Here is a 19,677-nt window from a genome sequence, read left to right on the forward strand (position 1 = left end):
TCCTTACTTATTTTTTGTTATCCCCGCAGGTACTTTGAGGTTATCAGAGACGCCAGGCCTAATAAGGGAACCATTCTGAAGTCGTCCGTGGACTTCATCAAGTGCCTCAAGCAGGAGAACGAAAGGTTAAAGCAAATTGAGGAGATAAACAAGCAGACCGAGCAGAAAAACCGAAGGCTCCTCATTCGGATAAGAGTAAAACGCCTTCTTTGTTATTTAGCGTAATTGCTGACTAATGACTTGATTGTGTGACGACAGGAGCTCGAGATGCAGGCCAAGCAACACGGACTTTTGGCGCCCGAAGCCGACTGGCAAAATCCGGAGCCGCTCCCGTCCATGTCGAACAATTACATCAAAATGGAAGATGGAAGAAGTCTCATTACCCTCAGCAACGCGGTGCCTCAGCAAATCCAAGTGATTAATTTTTTGAAAATTGATTAGAATAATAATGAGGGTGGAATGCATAAAAAAAAATCAAAATTCCTTTTAAAAACTCTGATAAAAATGAAAAAAATCTTCTTTTTTGCTACAATTTTAACATAAAAAGAAGCAAAATTAATTAAATTGATTGTTAATTAATTTGTTTGAAGAAATTGACACTTGAAGAGATGATCAAGGAAATAAAGAGATCGGGCTTTTCTTCGTTGTAAAAATTGTTTTATTCAAAAACAAATGGCTCTACCAGTTTCGGTCACAGAATGCAAGAAAAAAATCAGCAAAATTGAAAAAAAAAAAACACCAAATTTGTTTTTGAATAAAAACAATTTTCGCCACAAGGGAAAGCCCAATCTCTTCATTTCCATTGTAATTAATTCTAAAAATGGTAAAAAATTTTATGTATAATTAATTAAGAAAAATATAAAATTGTAATTTTTTTAAAGATTTTTTTCAATTTTGTTGTTCTCGTTGCTAAAAAATTCATCACTTCAGTTTTTTTGCATGATTTTTTATGCTAATTAGGCAATTTGATCAAATTTATTGAGCCAATTTTGTTTTACCACTTACCTCGTTTAAACTTGCAAATCAATAAGAGATTCTTTATTTGCCTCGAGAAAAAATCAATATATTTTTTTTACTTCACCTGCAGAACAAGTTATGTTTGTTCAAAGAACATAATCAGATATAAATTATAAGTATTTTTTTGCCAATTAAATTTGCACTCGACCGATTCAAACCAGTTTTTTTTTTGTTGAGAAATGAATGGGTTTGTTCATGATTTTTGTTTTTTGCAGATGCCAGACGTGGTGACCGAGGCGGCCACCCTGAGCGCAACTCAGATGGAGGACCTTATGGAGGACGACCTTCATCCAGTCAACGGCGACCCGATGCTTTCCTCTCCGAACGTGTCCAGTCCAGTGCACAGTCTGATCGAAGACATTGACATGATGGTTTAGCCCGCGGCTAAGTCAGAGACCACACGAGTGTAGTTTGCGAATCAGCCAGTTTCAAGTGCCAACATAAAGCTTAGGCTCCAGATTAAATACTATTATATAAATAGATTTGTATCATATATTACAGAGTTTATGCATACAACAGAGTATTTTGTTAGTTGCTAAAAATATGTCATTTCTGCGCTATAGAGTTTATCGTCATTTAAGGAAACCGTTGTTCACACAATCAGAACTATGCATTCTAATTTAAGTCGTTTTCAGATCAATCCTGTGCGAAAATATACAAATGTGGAGTCTGGTCAATTTGCATAATGTATTCATCAAGGTGGTACCTCCACGAAATGCATTTTTGACTTGTAATGCAAAAAAAAAATGAGAAAAATTGGCAGAAAACTATAACCGGAATCTTTTTTCCTCTATACTGGAAATGCAATTTTTTTTTTATTTTAAATGAATTTTTGTGTTCTCTTCAGCACCAGAATATGTTTGCTTGACTCAGTTTTTAGCCCAGTATATTGTGAAATTAAGACTTCTCGGTTTCCTCAAATTAACAAATTTTGCTGCAAAATTCATTGGCACCTAAAATAACGATGCCATTCCTCTAGTCAGCCAAAGAAAACCTTATATCACCTGTAATAATAAATTGACCATTCCACAGAGCAAATGTTTAAGTGTGTTTTTCGAACGTTTATTGTAAGAGCCGAGAAAGGAAGGTTCAAAATTAATTAATCTTGCGTGTAACTTATAAATCACTCGTGCCTTAAAATTTCACCACTCGTGCTTGGGTTAAATTGTTGGTGACCCTTCCTTGAAAATCATCATCACACCAATGTATTAGAAATATTCAAAGTTATATTGTAGTTTGTGTATCACGGACAACATGTACATGTATCAATCAAAAAAAGGGTGCTAATCTTGTTGCGGTGGTTCTTGATAATTGTTGAGAAGATCGACAAACAAAAATGTATCTCTTGGCCAGCGGAAGAGGAGAGGTGCAGATATTTTCTGAATAAATGTTGAATTCAAAGCAGATTTGTATTTTTATTTTGCTATTTTATAAGTATAAAAAAATTTGTTTTGAAAATATTTAAAAAAAAAAAGGTGAATAATTTAAATTTATTTGAAGAAGTTGACACTCGAGGAGACTATTTTAGAAATGAAGAATTTAGGCTTTTCATTCTTCATTTCCAATAAATAAAATGATTTAAATTCTGGTATAATTAAAAAAGCGCAAGTTTTTTTTAATTTTAATTTATTAAAGAAATGTTTTTTTATTGAAAATTATTATTAGAATAAAATTAGCTTAATTAACAATGAATGCCCAAGCATCAAAATTGGAATATTTTTGATCTAATTAAAATATTCGATTAAATTTATAATCCAATTCAGTTTTCCTTTTGTAAATTAAAAAAAAAAAAATATGGTATAAGTAAATTCCGCAGCTTCTTCTCTTGCAAGTTATTTTGCATTTCCTTCAAGAAGTAGGTACAAAGTTGGTGGTTCAGGCCGAGCCTCCCCTCCTTATTCCAAAAGTTAAATATCTGACGTGCTCTGTGTTACACGTTGCGTAAAAGTAATACCACAGCTGGCCCTGCAGCAGTTGCTCCACATTTGCATTTGTTGACAAGCGAGAGAGACAAACTCGCACCCTTGCTTTCGCCCTTCAGCGGGACCAACTTTGGGACGACCCGGGCCTTTTTCGCGCGTCAAACAAGACCGACTGCTTGTTCGACCGCACAAGCAACTTACCGAGCGGCAAATTATTCTTCGAAACTGAAATTTGGCAGAGATGGAAGCGTAATATTTTCTGTAAATGAGACAGATATTTTAGTTTGAGCAGTTTAATTGAGCGAATCTGCCGATTTGGATCATAAACTTTTTGGGGCAAGGGAGAGATCTAAAAAAAATATGCAGATTCCAAAATTGGTTCAAAAATGAAATCAAAGTAAATTTATTTTCACACAAAAAGCCCTTTTTTCGCTTTCAAATTCTATTTTTAATAAAAATTAAATTAAAAGACAGTTTAAAGTTAATTTTTCTCTAAAATTTATCAATATTTGGATTGCTCTTTTAATTCAAATAAACAATGAATTTTTATCCAAAATCTAAATTCCTTTTTGTGAAAATGTAATTTTTTGCTTATATTAAAAACAAAATGAAAATTTGGCCTGAAAATTTTAAACAAAAAAGTCTTATAATTGTCCATAAATATTCAAAATCTCTAAAGTAAATTAAATTTTATTTTCTCTGAGGGGCCAGAATTCTTCCGAGTCAACCAAAAGAAAAAGCTTTTTTAATGAATGTTAATTTATGATCATGATTGTGCGGTGAATTATATAAAAGAATTTTATATCCATTTGTATACATGTGATTTTTTTTGTGAGGCTATTAAAACAAATACGACGAGTGCCGTCGCGAATTCTAAATACATAATGCTCGCGGCACCTTCAAAACTAAACCGGGGAAAAGATTATTAATGCTCCTGAATTTCAAATTGCACCGCAAAAGAGTTTATATCAGGGAGGCGCGCGCGCTCTTGCTTTTTACGACTTCAATCACTTTCTGGGTTTATATATATTTGTTCGCCGCCGGCGTAATGATTTATTTAAAGGTACACGTTGGCAATCGGCTTTAATTTTAATAAATCCCAGCCGCCACTGCGCGCCTTGATGGCATCTCATTAGTTCGATATGAATAATTTATGCTTCCTATATCAACCCGGCTGTTTATTGAGCTGCTTTTAATTATTCGCCCGCGGGAAACTGCGAGATTCTTGCACTGCGTTCCAAACAAACTAAATCTGGCTAAAAACAAACGAGAATGATCGATGAAAAATTGAATGTAGGCAAAATAAAACAAGAATGATTAAAATTTTAATATTTAATAAAAATTATTTTGTCCCGGGAAAAGTTGAGACTTCTATTAACTCATTTTCATCCCATAGGAAAAACTTAAATAATTGATTAAATTTTCTGAAGTTTCAAATTCAAGAATAAAAATCATAATAAGAGAGTTTCCTTAAAATCTGAAACAAATTATAAAGTTTAATTTCCTTAATTTATTATTAATATTGGTAAATTTATTTCGAATTTCAACCCTCCAGAGTGCAAATTAATCAATTGTGATTCACTAATAAGAAATTATTCGTCTTCTTTTGCATTTTGGATAATAAAATTAAATTTTGTGGTAGAATTTCACGATCGAGGGTTGATTCATGGTGATTTGAATTTAAAATCGGCTTTTCCTCAATGGGTTTTTGTGAGTTGTTTATTGTTTCAGAAAAAACAATATCCTGCTCTACATGTTTCGGCTGCGGAATGCAGCCATAATTCATGAGCTGCGAAAACATTTTGACAAAAAATTAGTACAAAAATAAATCTTTTTTCAAAAATTATTTTTCTTTCAAATTGACAATTTTGCGTGAAAAATTATTTAAATCAACATTTCTTCACAAAAAAATTTTTAACACAAAATTTGACTTTGACACTTCATTCAAAATATTTTTAAAAAACAAATTTTCTTATAGTAATTTTTGTACTAATTTTTTGTCAAAATGTTTTCGCAGCTCATGAATTATGGCTGCAGCCCGCAGCTGAATCATGTAGAGCAGGATATTGTTTTTTTCTGAAACAATAAAAACTCACAAAAACCCATCGAGGAAAAGCCGAATTTAAATTCAAATCACCAATAAAATTAAACGTCAACTCGGAATTAGGCTTTCCGCAGAACTGCTTTGCTACGCAGGTTGCATACCCTTTCTCTGGGGCCGAAGAATCGGAAACTACGAAGCTTTCTCTCTATCTCTGTGCTTGACAATTTCTCGCAGAACAATGGCGTAAATCAGATTTGGACGGTGCTGCTGCCAGGTGTCATAAATGTGACAGTGCAATGTTGTTTCCAGCGGGGAAGCATCAATATATATCGCGATGTGCCGATGCCGTTTCCTCCGCTGCAAGCAGGGGTCCTTCGGGAGCGGAATTCGCCTTTGTCCTCGCGATCCTTTGTTCGGAAAAAATAAGCGAAAGAGAAAAAAAGATGGCCCTTCGCAAACTTTGCCCTTTGAAATATTGTAGGGAAGGAAAAAATTTTTTCCCCACCTCTTGAAATAAGAAAAATCTGTAAATTCGAAAACATTACTTCTGAATTTTGATTTTTTTTTCTACATTTCTAGTTAGTTTTTTCTCCTCATTGTCCAGCGATAAGAGACTAGACAAGAGAGAAAGGCAACAACAATGGACGAGCAACAACAAAATACATAAAAGAAGAGGGAGGCATTCATCTCCGGCGCTGCTTATTCTTCGGCCGGCGCCAACGCTAAATAATTCTCGGCCGTTCTTCTTCTTCTCTCTCCAAACTTTCCTTTGTCCGTCTGCCTACTTGGTATGCTCCTGGCCGTCCTTCATAAGCTCCAAACAAGCTTTCCTAATTTGCAGAAACTATTTTGCACATCTCTCTGCGCTGCTTTTCCACGCTCTCCGAGAGTGAGAGAGAAAAGGAAAGTCGCCCACGACTTGTTTTTCTTTCGGCCGGCTTTGCAAACTAATTAGCAGGTTGCCGAGAGAGGAAGAGAAAGTAGAGCTGCTGAAAACTTGCAAATTCTCGCCAGCCAACGCAAAACTAAATCGAGATAGTCAAAATTAGAGCTGTAAAGACAAAAATCCATTTTTCAACCTTCTACAAAAAACTTATGACAAATCGCTTATTTGCTTCTTTTTTTTTTTTAATTAATTGCACTGAGGAAGAAATTAAATTCTGATGTGGATACCAAAATTGCGATATGTATGTTTTAATTTTAAATCAATTTGATTATTAATTTAATTTGGAAGGAAACTGAGGAAAAAATATTCAAAATATTGGATTCTTCAAAAAGTTTAAAACTAAGGATTCGACTTTATTCTTCCAATTTAATGTTAAATATGAATTTTGTGAAGAAAAAGCAAATAATTTAATTAAATTGAAAAAACGCAATAAAAACAAGTTTTCAGAAAATTTGGATCAGTCAAAAGATTTCATTAATTTTCATTCAATTCAGATAATTATTCTTACTAATTTTTTTCAACCTAAAAATTTCTTAAAGTTGCTATCGTTGAATCAAACCACGTGTTCTTTTTCCCCTAGTCCTTATTTTAGGATATTAAATTAAATTTTAGAATTAAAATCGTCAATTCAAAGAATTGTAAATTACATTTCAAAATTAAATTGGAGAAAAAATTAAAAAAAAATAATAATCCAGTAAAACTTTAATAATTTATTCACCTTTTTTCACCTATATCAAAGGACAAAACCATGATTAAACGTTTTGTGGAGATAAATGAGTCAATTAGTGGCCCGAATGTGGCTATGGAGAGCGCCAGTGGCGATGTAATAACTTCTTGCGCCGAGATTATCCTGTCTCAATTCTCGAGCGCACGTGAAGAGCGCAGCCCTGACATCTCACAGTGGCCAAGAGAATATCATTAGCGCCGGCCTGAAGATTAATTAAGAGATAGAAACTATCGAGGCGAAAGACAAAGAAGCAAAATGGAAACTGCGTCTCATATTCGCCCCTCGGCAAATTAAATTAAACAAACTTTACTTTTCTCAACTTTTGTTCAGCCTGGAATGCTTGCAGCGCAGACAAAATTCAGTTTTGATAATTATTAAAAAAATTTGAAGGTTTCCGAATTGGTAAATAATTTTGACTTAGGCAATTTAAAACCTAGTTAAATTAACAAATAAAAGCTAAACTCTATTGATTTACAATGTTTTTTTTAGATCGTAATTTTCATAGTCAAACTCAATTCAACAAATAAATTTCTTCTCCGAACTCCTAATGAGGCAGTTTCTGAGGAAAACTGCAGCTCTGACGCGCCCTTTCCTTTTGAAAACAGTTCTTGTGATGATTAGACCAGTCTTGAATTCGAATCCTGTTAGCGGCAGCTGTGCGCCGGTAAAGGATAAATTGCCACCCGACTCTCCCAATCACATTGTTAACCCGCTGCGAATAATAGTGCACGTACTTTTAGCGCATCGAAACTTGCCGATTTTCCTCAATTTGCTTTTAAGTTGAAAGTCTCAAAGATTATTTGGAATAGTGTACCTCGAACTCGTAAGCCCAGAACTCGTTACCCTGAACTCATGAACCCTGAACTCGTTGCCCTGAACTCGTGAGCCCTGAACTCGTAACCCCAAACTCGTGAGCCTTGAACTCGTTTACCCCGAACTCGTGAACCCTGAACTCGTGAGCCCTGAACTCGTGAGCCATGAACTCGTGAGCCCTGAACTCATTAGCCCTGAACTCGTTAGCCCTGAACTCGTGAACCCTGAACTCGTGAGCCCTGAACTCGTTACCCTGAACTCGTAAGCCTCGTTACCCCAAACTCGTGAGCCTTGAAATCGTTTACCCCGAACTCGTGAACCCTGAACTCGTGAGCCCTGAACTCGTGAGCCATGAACTCGTGAGCCCTGAACTCGTTAGCCCTGAACTCGTGAACCCTGAACTCGTTACCATGAACTCGTTAGCCCTGAACTCGTTAGCCCTGAACTCGTTAGCCCTGAACTCGTGAACACTGAACTCGTGAGCCCTGAACTCGTTAGCCCTGAACTCGTTAGCCCTGAACTCGTTAGCCCTGAACTCGTGAACACTGAACTCGTTACCCTGAACTCGCGAACCCTGAACTCGTTACCCTGAACTCGTGAGCCCTGAACTCGTTACCCCTGAACTCGTGAACACTGAACTCGTTGCCCTGAACTCGTTAGCCCTGAACTCGTGAGCCCTGAACTCATTAGCCCTGAACTCGTTAGCCCTGAACTCGTGAACCCTGAACTCGTGAACCCTGAACTCGTGAGCCCTGAACTCGTGAGCCCTAACTCATGAACACTGAACTCGTTACCCTGAACTCGTGAACCCTGAACTCGTTACCCAGAACTCGTGAGCCCTGAACTCGTTAGCCCTGAACTCGGGAGCCCTGAACTTGTTACCCTGATCTCGTGAACCCTGAACTCGGTGCCCTAAACTCGTGAGCCCTGAACTTATGAGCCCTGAACTCGTGAGCCCTGAACTCGTGAGCCCTGAACTCGTGAGCCCTGAACTCGTTAGCCCTGAACTCGTTACCCTGAACTCGTGAGCCCAGAACTCGTTAGCCCTGATTTCGTGAACACTAATTCGTTACCCTGAACTCGTTACCCTGAACTCGTGAGCCCTGAACTCGTTAGCCCTGAACTCGTGAACCCTGAACTCGTTACCCTGAACTCGTGAGCCCTGAACTCGTGAGCCCTGAACTCGTTAGCCCTGAACTCGTTACCCTGAACTCGTGAGCCCAGAACTCGTTAGCCCTGATTTCGTGAACACTAATTCGTTACCCTGAACTCGTTACCCTGAACTCGTGAGCCCTGAACTCGTTAGCCCTGAACTCGTGAACCCTGAACTCGTTACCCTGAACTCGTGAGCCCTGAACTCGTTAGCCCTGAACTCGTTACCCTGAACTCGTGAACCCTGAACTCGGTTCCCTGAACTCGTGAGCCCTGAACTCGTTACCCTGAACTCGTGAACCCTGAACTCGTTGCCCTGAACTCGTTACCCTGAACTCGTTACCCTTAACTCGTGAGCCCAGAACTCGTTAGCCCTGAACTCGTGAACACTAATTCGTTACCCTGAACTCATTACCCTGAACTCGTGAGCCCTGAACTCGTTAGCCCTGAACTCGTGAACCCTGAACTCGTTACCCTGAACTCGTGAACCCTGAACTCGTTACCCTGAACTCGTGAGCCCTGAACTCGATAGCCCTGAACTCATTACCCTGAACTCGTTACCCTGAACTCGTTAGCCCTGAACTCGTGAACACTGAACTCGTTAGCCCTGAACTCGTGAACACTGGACTCGTTTCCCTGAACTCGTGAGCCCTGAACTCGTTACCCTGACCTTGTGAGCCCTGAACTCGTTAGCCCTGAACTCGTGAACCCTGAACTCGTTGCCCTGAACTCGTTGCCCTGAACTCGTGAGCCCTGAACTCGTTACCCTGAACTCGTGAGTCCTGATCTCGTGAACCCTGAACTCGTGAACCCTGAACTCGTGAGCCCTGAATTCATTACCCTGAACTCATTACCCTGAATTCTTGAACACTTAACTTGTTACTCTGAACTCGTGAACCCTGAACTCGTTAACCCTGAACTCGTGAACCCTGAACTCGTTACCCTGAACTCGTGAACCCTGAACTCGTGAACCCTGAACTCGTTACCCTGAACTTGTTAGCCCTTAACTCGTGAACACCGAACTCGTTACCCTGAACTCGTGAATCCTGAACTCGTTACCCTGAACTCGTGAGCCCTGAACTCGTTAGCCCTGAACTCGTGAACCCTGAACTCGTTTCCCTGAACTCGTGAACCCTGAACTCGTGAGCCCTGAACTCGTGTACCCTGAACTCGTGAGCTCCGTACTCTTTACCCTGAACTCGTGAGCCCTGAACTCGTTACCCTGAACTCGTTACCCTGAACTCGTGTACCCCGAACTCGTGAGCCCTGAGCTCTTTACCCTGAACTCTGAAAACCAAAATGTCATGTTTTTTTTTCGTAATTCAGCAAATACCCTTAAAACTAGAAAAAAAATGCTCAAATTTAAAATAATTTAGAGTTATAGAAAATCGCCATTGAAGAATACATTGGGAGACAAATAATTTTATTGAGTATAATTAAAAAAAAATACAATGTGAAAATCTGTGCAGTAGATTGAGTTTATATCTAGTTCGTCACATCATACACTCATTGATCAACTGAAAATCGGATTATATTTGGAAAAATTATTAAATAGCTGTGGGAAAATTTATGAGTGGGCAATTTTCAGGGTCTATTTTTTATCTCGGAAGATTTTTTTGCAAAATTCTTGCTAGTGGTGGTGCCGTTTTGTCCAACAATTCCTTTCTTTTGAACAATTGAATGTAAACAATATGATCTAACAATGTGGAAAAATAAACAGAGGTACGGAATGTGCAAGAAATTATAAAATATATATGAGGCGCGCTGCATAATTTCTGTTGTAATATTGTACGTCAATATTTAGCGCTGTTGACATACATTTCGGTGAACTGAAAATCTTATTATTATTAGATAAATAAGCCGTGGGAAAAATAAGTATTGGAATTTTTTCAAGTCTCTCTTTCATTACTTTTTTTTGTCAGAAATTCATTCAGTCTCGATTACAATTTTCGGCATGTGCGAAATTTTGATATTGTTTTAATTAAGACGCACAGATGCAAGTGAGTATGGCATGTATTGTGGAAATTAGTGCGAGCAACATCTACTCTCCGAGCTCACTCTCTCGAAAGTATATCGCAACTTCCAGTACTGCACGTACTGCACACTCGGCGATAATGAGCTCTTTGAGAGCAGCGAGCGCAGGCGGAAAACGCGGCGAGCACTTAAGTCGCGCAGGTAGCGGATTTCGAGCCCCCGAGTTTGCACGAAGCACAGAGAGTATTGCTTTCAACAGCACTAGTTGTTGTTGCGTCGACAGACATATTCTCTCTCGCCCGTATTTATGTAAATACCTGTGAAAATGCGTAAAATGCGTACGCCCGAGTGAGGCTATTGTGATGGCCATTGTGCGTTGTTGCCTCGACAGAGTAAAATCCGATTTTTTGACGTGCATTGTGTCCTCGCCCAGCCAACGCATGCTGAAAACAGAGGGAAAGAAATCCTCCTTTGTGAAAGAAAAAAAAACAGATTATAGAAAAGCAGGCAAAAATATTATTTAAATAAATTTGAAATGAAACCATTAATTTTTAAAATTCTGGAAAAAAATTTGAACTTGGACAGAAAAAGGATGGAAATTTTTTAATAAAAATTGTTATATTGTATATTATTTACACAAAAGATTGGCGAAAAACTCTGTTGGATTAAAAAAAGCAACACTTCTTTTATACCAATCATTTTATTTTTTATTTTTAAAAATTCAGTTCATTATAAAAAGATATATAACAACTTTTTTTCCAATAAAAACCATTAAATTTTTATGATAATTAATTATTAATTTTTCTCTGAAAATTAAGGAATGGAATTTTAACGCAAAGAAGTTTTATATTGAAGAAACTCATTTTCTGACTTAGTTAGCGACCAGTAGGTAATTTTAAAATTCTGTGCTTTAATTCGCCATCAATTATAATTAAAATAAATTAATTTGAAATAAAACCAAAAACATCCAATCTGAAGTTTTTTAAGGAAAATATTGATGTTAAGAAAATTAAATGGAGCTTGGCTAGCGATTTAAATAAAAAAATTCAGATTTACAAAAATTAGTTTAAAAAATTTGCTTTGTGAGAATCGAATCAAAGGAATTATATTTAGGATTGATGTCTTATAGAGCTTTAAAAATTTCGTTAATAAATCCATCACCAATTTTTTCTATTTAAAAAGTGATCAAATTTTAGGATATGCAGTTAATTTTTCTGTGAAAAATGACAAAAACAAATTCCTCCAAGGCTCACTGTGGCGCATGGATTTGATTTGGTTTTGTAATGTTTATTAATATTTTTATTAAAAAATGACTTTTTTGGGCCTAATTTTCAAGTTTTATTGCTAGTTATAAAAATCAATGCATACCACCTCGCTGATAAACATGAAATTTAACAAAGAACACTAAGGCGCTTCTTTTGGGTGCTTATCAGCCATCGGCATGGCTTTAAAATAATATTTTTACTAAAAAAATCGCTTTTTTTAGCCTAACAAACTCTCTCGAAATCCGGGCGCTCGAGCCGCCGCCGCATTTCCTCCCCGAAAGAAAGAAAGCAAGTAAAAAAGATTGGAGCTCTCGTTCGTCAGCTGAGGGATTTAATCTCTCAGAAAGCACCAAAGGGCATTCGAGCAGCCGGTGACAAAGATTCGCAGCTCCGTCGTCGTCCCCGGAGAGAGAGAGAGGAACGCGTGCGACACTAAAGTTTTCATTCGCGAAAACAATGCGCGCCTGCAGAGAGACTGGTGAGAAAACTGACATAATTGCCCTAATGTGCAGTGCGGCCTCTCGACGATGGAAAAGTTCTGCCAGGCCCCGGGCTCAGGGCGTGTTACTTTTTTATATACATCGCTCGGCCCGCGGCCTTTCCAACTCTCCAATGTCGATTAGCTGACGTTTTCGATTTTTCCGTCGAGAGAGAAAAAAGCCTTAAATTTTTCTTTATATCTACGAAAAATATTTGAAAAAAAGCAGCTTTTTGTGATGATTTTTATTTATAATTAATCTGCTTGGATGGTATTTTGCAGCCTTGTAAGCGGATATGTCAACGTGCCATTGCGAGAGAACGGAACAAACAATGCTTCGGTTTAATCGAAATGAGGTTTTTTTCCGCGGATTGGCTGACGTTTTCTGCGCCATTCATCATCGCCGTGCTTGGTCGTGCGAAATTTAAATGAAGCTTTCCGACAGCAATTTTCGTGCCGCGGGTTCGGTTATCATAATCGTCGTTCGAATGAAATGCGAAATAAAGCTGCTGGCCCGAAATTCCAAATCGTGGACTCGTGAAAAAGAAAAATGGATACGATTTTTATCAGGAATAACTAGAAAAATCTTGATGCTTATCAAAAATTTGAAAGCTGAAAATATTAGAAGAACAAAAATTGTACGTAGTTTGTTGCAAAAATTTTTATTAAAAAAAAAATATTAAGTGACGATGTTAATAATTATTAAATTAAAACCACTCTTTCCGTAGATAAAAATTATAAAAAATATTCAATTATAAAAAAAACGCAATTTAAATGATGATTAAATTAACAGAAATCGAAATGTTCCTGACAAAATGCAATTATCTTGTAATAATATTTATTTTTATACATAAATTCGACTTTAATTTTCATAAACTTCATGCTATAATTATAATTTAATATATTTTAATATATTATTTTTAAAAAGAAGAGTTAAAGGAAATAAAAGTTTTTGCTTCTTTGATCTTAATCTTTACATTTGAATTAATCGAAAAACATTTTAACGCCAAAAGTCAAATTACTTCCCAATTCTTAATTGAAAAAAAATTATAAATTTTTGCACTAAAATGAGGATCCCAGTAATTTTCGTGGATAATCACCCGAAGTGTCTCTAAATCAGTGTGGCCACGCACTAAATTAGTGCAAAATCGGTGGCAACGCACGCGACAGTTTGTAATTAATGTCGGAGCCCAGCTAGGGGTGAGTTTCAGCCTTTCATGTGTGTCGGGGTGCGACCGCAACATGCAGCCAAAGCACCACATTATCTTCTCATTAGGCACAAAACCGAAAAGGGATATCCTCTTAGCAGCTTTCGGGCTTAATCTGCCACAAAGAGTCACGCCCACGACGAATCGCTCGACTAACATTTTCACTAAACTGCACATCTCATCAGCCGAAATGATTCTGATTACAATTTATTATTTAAATCTGAATTTGAATTCAATTTTTTTACTTTTAAATGACAATTCGATTGAGATAGAATGATTTTTTCATGAAAACAAGTATTGAATGAGTTTTATTAGTGAAAAAATGTTTCGGCTAAATTCTATGTAGCAGATAAAATCAATTGAAAAGTCAATTCTCACCCAAATTAAGTTGTAAAAATGAAACTCTCATTTTTAAATTTTTGTTGATCTTAAAAATGATAAATTAAAATAGTATTTAATAAATATGTAAATTTAAACTTATTTTTAAATTGATTCTGTCAATTATTTTGATGAAACAAAATAAATAATAGTTTTATTTTTAAGATTTTTTCCTTCAATTAATTCGGAAAAGCTCCAAAATTTTTCTCCTGAAATTTATTTCGATCCAATTAGATGTGAAGTTTGAGCATCCACTTGATAAAGCCGAATGCAATCAAGCCAGAACTAACTGCATTTCCATAATAATTCGCCCCGCGCGCGACCTTATTGGCATCACAAAGCTATCTGGCCGGTCCAGCTCTCTCTGCTCTCGATCCTCGGCGGCAGCGGCGACTCGAGTGGGATCAGTTCATTTGCTCGGCCGATAACGAGTCCTGTTAGCATGTAGGACGCGCCACGACCCTCCATATCCTCTGATACGTACAAATAGTTCGCCGAGTTTATTGAATTAAAATCGGCCTCGGTTGCGATGAAGTGGTGAGAGCAGAAACGGACACAAAAGCACGCGCCGAGAGTGCCGACCCACAACCTTTCAACTTCACCGCATATTAATTTTTGATCGCAATGGTTCAAAATGCAATGAAAATTAATTTTTTTTAATTTAGAAAAAAAACGAGAATACTTTAAAGTTTTAGTTTGGATAATTTTGGAAAAACTTGAAAGCCTAAATTTAATTTAAATTTTTTTACCCACTTTTGAGAATGCTTCATTTTAGATTGTAAATTTAGCTACTTTAATTATAATTATTCCTTGTTCTATAAAACGAAGACTTTAAAATTTAATTAATTTGAATAATTTCAAGTCTTGTCCAAATTCAATTTCAAAATCTTTAAAGCCCAAAACTTCAGATTAGAATGAAAAAACAATTTTTGTTTCATTCTATTTTAAAAATTCTCGGCTTCAATGCAACAAGCAGGCAACAAGTATATTACAAATATTAATAAATAATGAAAGATATTCTCCACAATAGAGTGTTTGACAGGACCGATTTTTGAAAATTTTCCTGTCCCGTTCCCGAATTTTTTTCAAGCAATACCCCGAGTCTGGTCACGTTCCCGGGAGTGCCTAAAACGAAATTCCCGGACCCTTCCCGAGTCCCGATTCCTGCAATCAGCTATTAATCGTCCAGTTTTTGTGGTATGCAAATAGCACTACTTGTACGTACTGCGGGTTGCTTAATTTATATCAATACCTCAAATTTCTAAATATTGTCTTGATTTTTTAATTTATTTATGATTATTTATTTTTCTTTTTTAAAGAAAGAGCGAAAAGGAGTTTGCGGTTAGAAAAATATGCTATTCTAAAACTTTGGAGTCCACAAATTCAAAACTTCAAAAAATGTCAAATTTACAATAATTTATAATTTAATTATAAATAAACGAATAAAAACAATTGCTTTTCTATGTTTGAAGTTGCATAAATTTTTTAAATATGAAATAGATAAAAAATTAACCAAAATATATTTAAAAAAAAAATAGCTTTTAATTAATTGAATGATCAAATATTTTTTTGGTGAATGATGATTTTTAGAAAAAGAAATTTATTGACAGAGTTTTCATTGAATTTATTGGAATTTAAACGTTTTGCTATTTCTTGAGCATCTTGCGCAATAATGTGGGGTGACTGAAAGTTTTTTCTCCTCGTCTGCTTTGCCATTTATTTACGGCTTTGGTTGAAAATCCGATGCATGCGGGTCGAGCTCTCATTTTGCATTTGCAGTGCAAACGATTATCAGCGCAAGGTTCACATCCAGCAGGGATTGCAGCAGCCGAAGAAGAAATTCATCGAAACAAAGCGTCCTTTGGCCTCGGCAAGTACACATAGGAATGCAGGTTTTAATTGAAAACGGAGCGCTGCTGCAGACCAAATAATGATTAATGTTCAGATGAAAAGGAGCGGCGGCGCAGACACCGTTCCATCGACATCGTTCCACTGCGTACGTGCGGTGCAGCATCGATTTTGATGCCACAAATATTCAAACTTTAAGAGAAAAACTGTTGTTTTTTATTGATTTTCAAGCAATGATTTTTATTATTATTAAATGCATGCAAAAAAGGAAAATATCCGGAAATTAAAATCTTTAAAGTGATAATTTAAAATATAAACAAAAAATTAATTGGGTGGTGCATTCTGTACCACCAATAAAGGGAACAGGCCGACAAGACTTTGTCTTGGCCTGACCAAAAAAAAAAATTAAAAATAAATAAATAAATCAGAGGAACCGGCCAAAGTTTTGAGCATCGAAGGAAGAAAAGAGTCAATTGTGACTTTTTTATTACAGAATTAAAATAAATATTACTTTTGGAATATAATAAAATTTTTCGTGGCTAAACAAAAATGAAGTAAAAAAAATTTTCGGTTGTTCCTGCAGTGATTGAGAATGAACCAAATATATTTTTGTTTTGTGACGTTTATATTAAAAGAGTTAAAAAAAAATGCATTCTATTGGTTTTTTGTTTTTCTTCACATTGTCCAACACGGAACACATTTTCCATTTTTAGCATAATCAGTAATGAGAAAGATCTTTTAAAATTCAAAACATAAAACTGATTTTTCTTGAAAGGAAGCAAAATTACCCAGAGAATCTAATTTTAATTGTATTTTCAGTGATGGGTTCAAATTTTCTATTGCGATTTCAACAGCGGTAATGAAATTTCATTGACTTATTCCTTATTACTTGAAAGTTAAAAACCATTGCTGACGGAATTGTTTTTTAATTAAATAAAATCAAGTTGAAAACTTAAAAATGTATTTTGCAACAAACCTCAATTATTAAATTTTGTATATATTTAAAATAAATTTTCATTTATTAAAAATTAAATTGTTACAAACTTTCTAAATGTTTTAAATTATCATCATTAATATTTCAATTATATTTTTGAAAGCTTAATAAATGAAAGGATTAAATATTTAATTTTTTTGGCCAATTAATAAATTATGAAAATTGTCAATTTAAATTCAATTACAAAACTTTTAAAACTTCCCACACTTATCATTATTACTATATGACATATATTGAATTTATATGTTTAATAATCTCTTAAATCTCGTGCATATTCATCCACATATATATTTAAAATGCACGATGTCTAAAAGCTTTCGGTCCTTTCCGCATACACCGCGTTTTGATGTACGCACATTGTAAAGAGAGAGAGAGCCTGAAACTAATCTCGATACACAAAGCCACCAGGCCTGTGTTTAATTTGCCTTGGCAACTCAAAAGCGGGTCCTGTTTGTGTGGTCGCTGGTCGGTCACTCACTCACTCACTCCGAGTGTGTCGTTTGCCGCAGGTAAATAGGCCGCGCGTCTCTCACTTTGTATTGACTGCTTTTGTGTGTCGGGTTGGCAAAAAAAAAAAAAAAAAAAATTGTATGACGCCAATGAAATTTTTTTCAGCGATTTGCGGGTTTCCATCCGTGAAATGTGCAAATGGACCGTGAAGCTGATAATAATTTAGTGCACGGATCGTAAATTCTGCTCGCGCTGTTTGATTCGGACTATGCAAATATCATGCAGTTGATAAAGCAATTTTTTTCAACAGATCATACGAATTTTATTTAATTCACTTTTTTTTCTATTGTTTTCAGATATTCTAAAAACCGTCAAATAAAAACAAAGAATGAAGATAATAGTTTAAAAGTGATTAAAATTTATAAAGTATTTTCAAAAACAAGCTAAATTTGACCAAAAAATGCTTAAAATAAACTTTTATGACAAACTAAATTAAATGACAAACTTAAGATTTAGACAAATATTAGCACAATTTAATCAATTAAAAATAATTTTTTATAAATTTTTTAACAATTTTTAAAACTAAACGAGACATTATCAAAAGAAATTGTCCGTTCTAATATTCTAAAACAAGCACCAAAAATTTGCAAGTCTATTACACGATAACAAAATGAAATCTGAAATTGAACGAATAAAAATTTGTGCCCAGGGAATTAATTAATTAATTCTTATCAGCAATTTGTCAGAGGCCGTATAAGAAAAGTGTCTAATAAACCAAGTGTGCAATTAGCCGCTGGTACTGCCGTCCTATTACGAAGCTTGAGTTTGAAAGATGGGCTCGAGGTCGGCCGTGCTCCATTAAGCGGGCGGGCAGGCTTTGTTTAAGGCGCAGCTAATCCGATTGCGATATCAAACCACCAGCCATACATTCCCTTTAACACAACGATTTTTTTTCTTCCGACGAAACTCATGCGGACGAGCAATCAAATAAATCTTCTTGCGATTTTTGCAAAAGAAAAACTCACTGAAAGAGTTGAAGATTTATTTGAATTGTAAAAAAATGTTCCTTAATTTATAAAATGAAATGGAATAATTTGTTTCAATTTAATTTTTTAATACTTGCGGACTTTTCCGAATCAATAAAATGTTTTAAATTATTAATAAAATTTGATTTATACTCAATATTTTACGTATGTATATAAAGGTAAATTGTCTAGTTCACTTCCCAATTTAAACGCTTTTAATTTATATTAAGTTTAAAATATTATGACGCTTTTAAATATGCTCAAATAGTGAATTTAAGGAACTAGATTTGCGTCAGGTGGCCAGAATTAAAGCTGAAGAAATGAAATTTAATAATAATTGTCTTTAATTGTCTGTTTGAAGATAATCCTGAAGTGGGACTAATTCGGAGACGCAATTTCTAGGTCAAATTTTTATTATGTTTAATTTCAATATTTATTCACTTTTAAATATGCTCAAATAGTGAAAGGAACTGGATTTGCGTCAGCCGGCCAGAATTAAAGCTGAGGAAATGATATTTAATTGAAATTGTTGAAAATTGGCTGTTTGAAGATAATCCTGAAGAATTATAGGTCAATTGAATATTGAATGAATCTGTTAAGTCACTCTGGATGAATTTTTTTAAATTATAACTCTAATTATTTAAATATCTCGCCGCTTCAGCATTTTATGTGAAAGTTTTATATGACGTTGTTTTTTTCCAGATTTTTTCAAATTCACCAGGTCGACGCGATCATCAGAAAAAGTCAGAAGACTAGGATTATAGGTCTAAAGATGATTAATTTAACCCGTGAAGTCACTCGAAATGAAAATTTTTAATGATGTCACTAAACATATCTAAATATCTCATTGCTTGAGCATTTTATTTAAAATTAAAGCTGAAAAAATGAATTTTAATATTAATTGTGAAAAATTTGCTGTACGAAGATAATCCTGAAGTGGGACTATAATTCAGAGCCGCAATTTCTGGGTCAAATTTTTATTATGTTTAATTTTAATATTTATTCGCTTTTAATTATGCTCAAATAAGAAAGGAACTAGATTTGCGTCAGGCGGCCATAATTAAAGCTGAGGAAATGAAATTTAATTGAAATTGTTGAAAATAGGCTGTTTGAAGATAATCCTGAAGTATGACTAATTCTTAGACGCAATTTCTGGATCCATTTATTACTATTTATATTAAATAATTACAATAGTATTTTTTAATTTACTAATTTTTTATAGTTTAATAATTTTGTTGAAATTTTTCGTAAAAAAACTAAATATACTCATTTTTTTCATTTATATTAATTTAAATTTGAGATTAATTTCGTTAATTAAATTAAAATAACGATTCATTTCCTTTTTCTGTTCTCTAAAACCTTTGATTTTGACTAATTAATTTCAACAGTGACTGCAGTGAATGATCTGCGCAACCATTTAGAAGTTCAAAGATCTG

At 35.1% G+C, this 19,677-nt stretch overlaps 1 protein-coding gene across 3 annotated transcripts in view; it reads left to right on the forward strand.

Moving 5' to 3' along the window:
* Positions 1-1,856, forward strand: part of LOC132204443 (microphthalmia-associated transcription factor) — a 48,956-nt gene extending 47,100 nt beyond the window's left edge. For all 3 annotated transcript variants that reach the window (XM_059632945.1, XM_059632944.1, XM_059632946.1), the window contains 3 exons: positions 30-195; positions 259-414; positions 1,233-1,856. In XM_059632945.1, the coding sequence (XP_059488928.1) occupies positions 30-195; positions 259-414; positions 1,233-1,394 (484 nt within the window). In that variant the 3' untranslated portion in view covers positions 1,395-1,856. The remainder of the gene's footprint in view (positions 1-29; positions 196-258; positions 415-1,232) is intronic.
* The last annotated feature ends 17,821 nt before the right edge of the window (positions 1,857-19,677 follow it).

The sequence above is a fragment of the Neocloeon triangulifer genome, unplaced genomic scaffold, assembly GCF_031216515.1.
Source record: "Neocloeon triangulifer isolate White Clay Creek 2 clone unplaced genomic scaffold, ASM3121651v1 ptg000022l, whole genome shotgun sequence".
NCBI lineage: Eukaryota > Metazoa > Arthropoda > Insecta > Ephemeroptera > Baetidae > Neocloeon > Neocloeon triangulifer.